This window comes from Penaeus monodon, chromosome 20, assembly GCF_015228065.2.
Source record: "Penaeus monodon isolate SGIC_2016 chromosome 20, NSTDA_Pmon_1, whole genome shotgun sequence".
NCBI lineage: Eukaryota > Metazoa > Arthropoda > Malacostraca > Decapoda > Penaeidae > Penaeus > Penaeus monodon.
Window position 1 is genome coordinate 37,220,988 of NC_051405.1, and position 1,599 is coordinate 37,222,586.

At 36.1% G+C, this 1,599-nt stretch overlaps 1 protein-coding gene across 1 annotated transcript in view; it reads left to right on the top strand.

Moving 5' to 3' along the window:
- LOC119585789 (calmodulin-binding transcription activator 1-like) overlaps window positions 1-1,599 on the top strand; it is a gene marked incomplete at its 5' end in the record, with an annotated part of 96,684 nt that overhangs the window by 85,653 nt on the left and 9,432 nt on the right. The window contains 3 exon segments of the mRNA XM_037934507.1: window positions 614-744; window positions 963-1,111; window positions 1,409-1,590. Of these exon segments, the coding sequence (XP_037790435.1) occupies window positions 614-744; window positions 963-1,111; window positions 1,409-1,590 (462 nt within the window).

Below are 1,599 nucleotides of genomic sequence, written 5' to 3' on the forward strand. Positions count from 1 at the left end.
GGGCAAGCAAACATGGTGATTAAGACTGAGGAAAAAGTATACTCATTTATAAAGAAAATTGTCAATGGATTGTGAATTATTTTCATATGTAGTTGCAGTCTGTTTCCAACAATGTACTTGATGTTAAAGAGTGTGGTAAGTCCTTGTTGATTGTAACTTGAGCACCAGTAGATGATTATGCTATAGATTATTGTAATAGTGGATCATCTGAACTGTCAACTTGGTTGTAATGTCAGAGTATGTCGCCTGCTGTGAAATGTGATAGAAAGCATACTAGATCACTAAGCTTTACTGATGAAAAATCTGTAACATTACTCAATCAGATATAGCTGCTTCTTTAATATAATTACATTGCAAAGTTGAATCTTGATAGCAAAATAAATAACCCAGTGCAAATAATGAAGGCTGATATTTAACAGTATGTATTGTAACATATTTTTTTTTGTTGGCAGTAAAAGTGAAACCTAATCATTTGAATTAATTGATATGGTATCCCACAACTATGCATTCATTAATTCAGATATATAGAAAAAAATATGTTTTTCCAGAAGCTTAAAAAAAAAATTATATATGTTACTGACCATTTAAGACTAATATCCTGTTCAACCTGCAGGTGTAGACAGTAGTTACGCTAGTCGTCGGGAGTCATTAAGTTCAGAAATGGCTGGTTTGGCTGCACCTGATGACAGTCGTGTCCTAACTCTTGCTGAGCAGATCATTGCCGCTCTTCCCGAGAGAATCAAGGTTTGATGAAAATTCTTTGTTATTTCATTAGGAATAACTTTTTTTTCTGCTTGCCACATGTTTAATGTGATATGAAAGACTGTTTTATCAAAGTAAAAGAAGTTATGATGAATATATATGCATATTATATTTTTGATTTGTCTGTCTGATACTATTTTTGAACCAGTAGTCATTTTACTTGTTCCTTTGAGTCTATGTTCATATTGTTAACATGGCAGAGTGATGGAGAAGAGCTGATGCAGTTGGAGCCAAGCCCTGTTGCCCCAGAACCTCCGTCATCCGATCTGGACATGGAAGTCATATTGGATGAGCCGCCAGACACAACATCAGAGTTCAACTTCGAATTCTCTGATATCTCGTCTTACAGGTGCGTCAGGCTTTTATATCATTGTTAAAGTTTGCTTTGTAAATATGACTATAGAAATTGAAGGTACACATATCTGCAGAGTGTATTGTTTGCTCGTTTGGAATTAAAGTTTCATCTTTTTTTGTGTAAACATTCATACACTGATCACTGTTTGTTTGTTTGTTATTGCAACAGAGATTAATAATATTTTGCTCTACATATTACCCACTACTTTTATTAAATCCATAATCAATAACTTCATCAAATTGAATTAATTCAGCACTACCAGTCTGAACAGCATATGAATTCTACTTGCAGATACATTGATGTAGGAACGCCTAGCTCCTCCATGAGTCCAGCCTCGTCCAGCTGCTTGCCCTCACCTGCCTCCTTCACTCTGGAGAGCCCCTCACCCCCTCCCACAACGGCAGACTTCTCTGAGTTCTTTCAAGCCTCGACCAAAGACTTCTCCAGAGACTTTTCTAATCTTACTCTCTCAGGTAAGGATC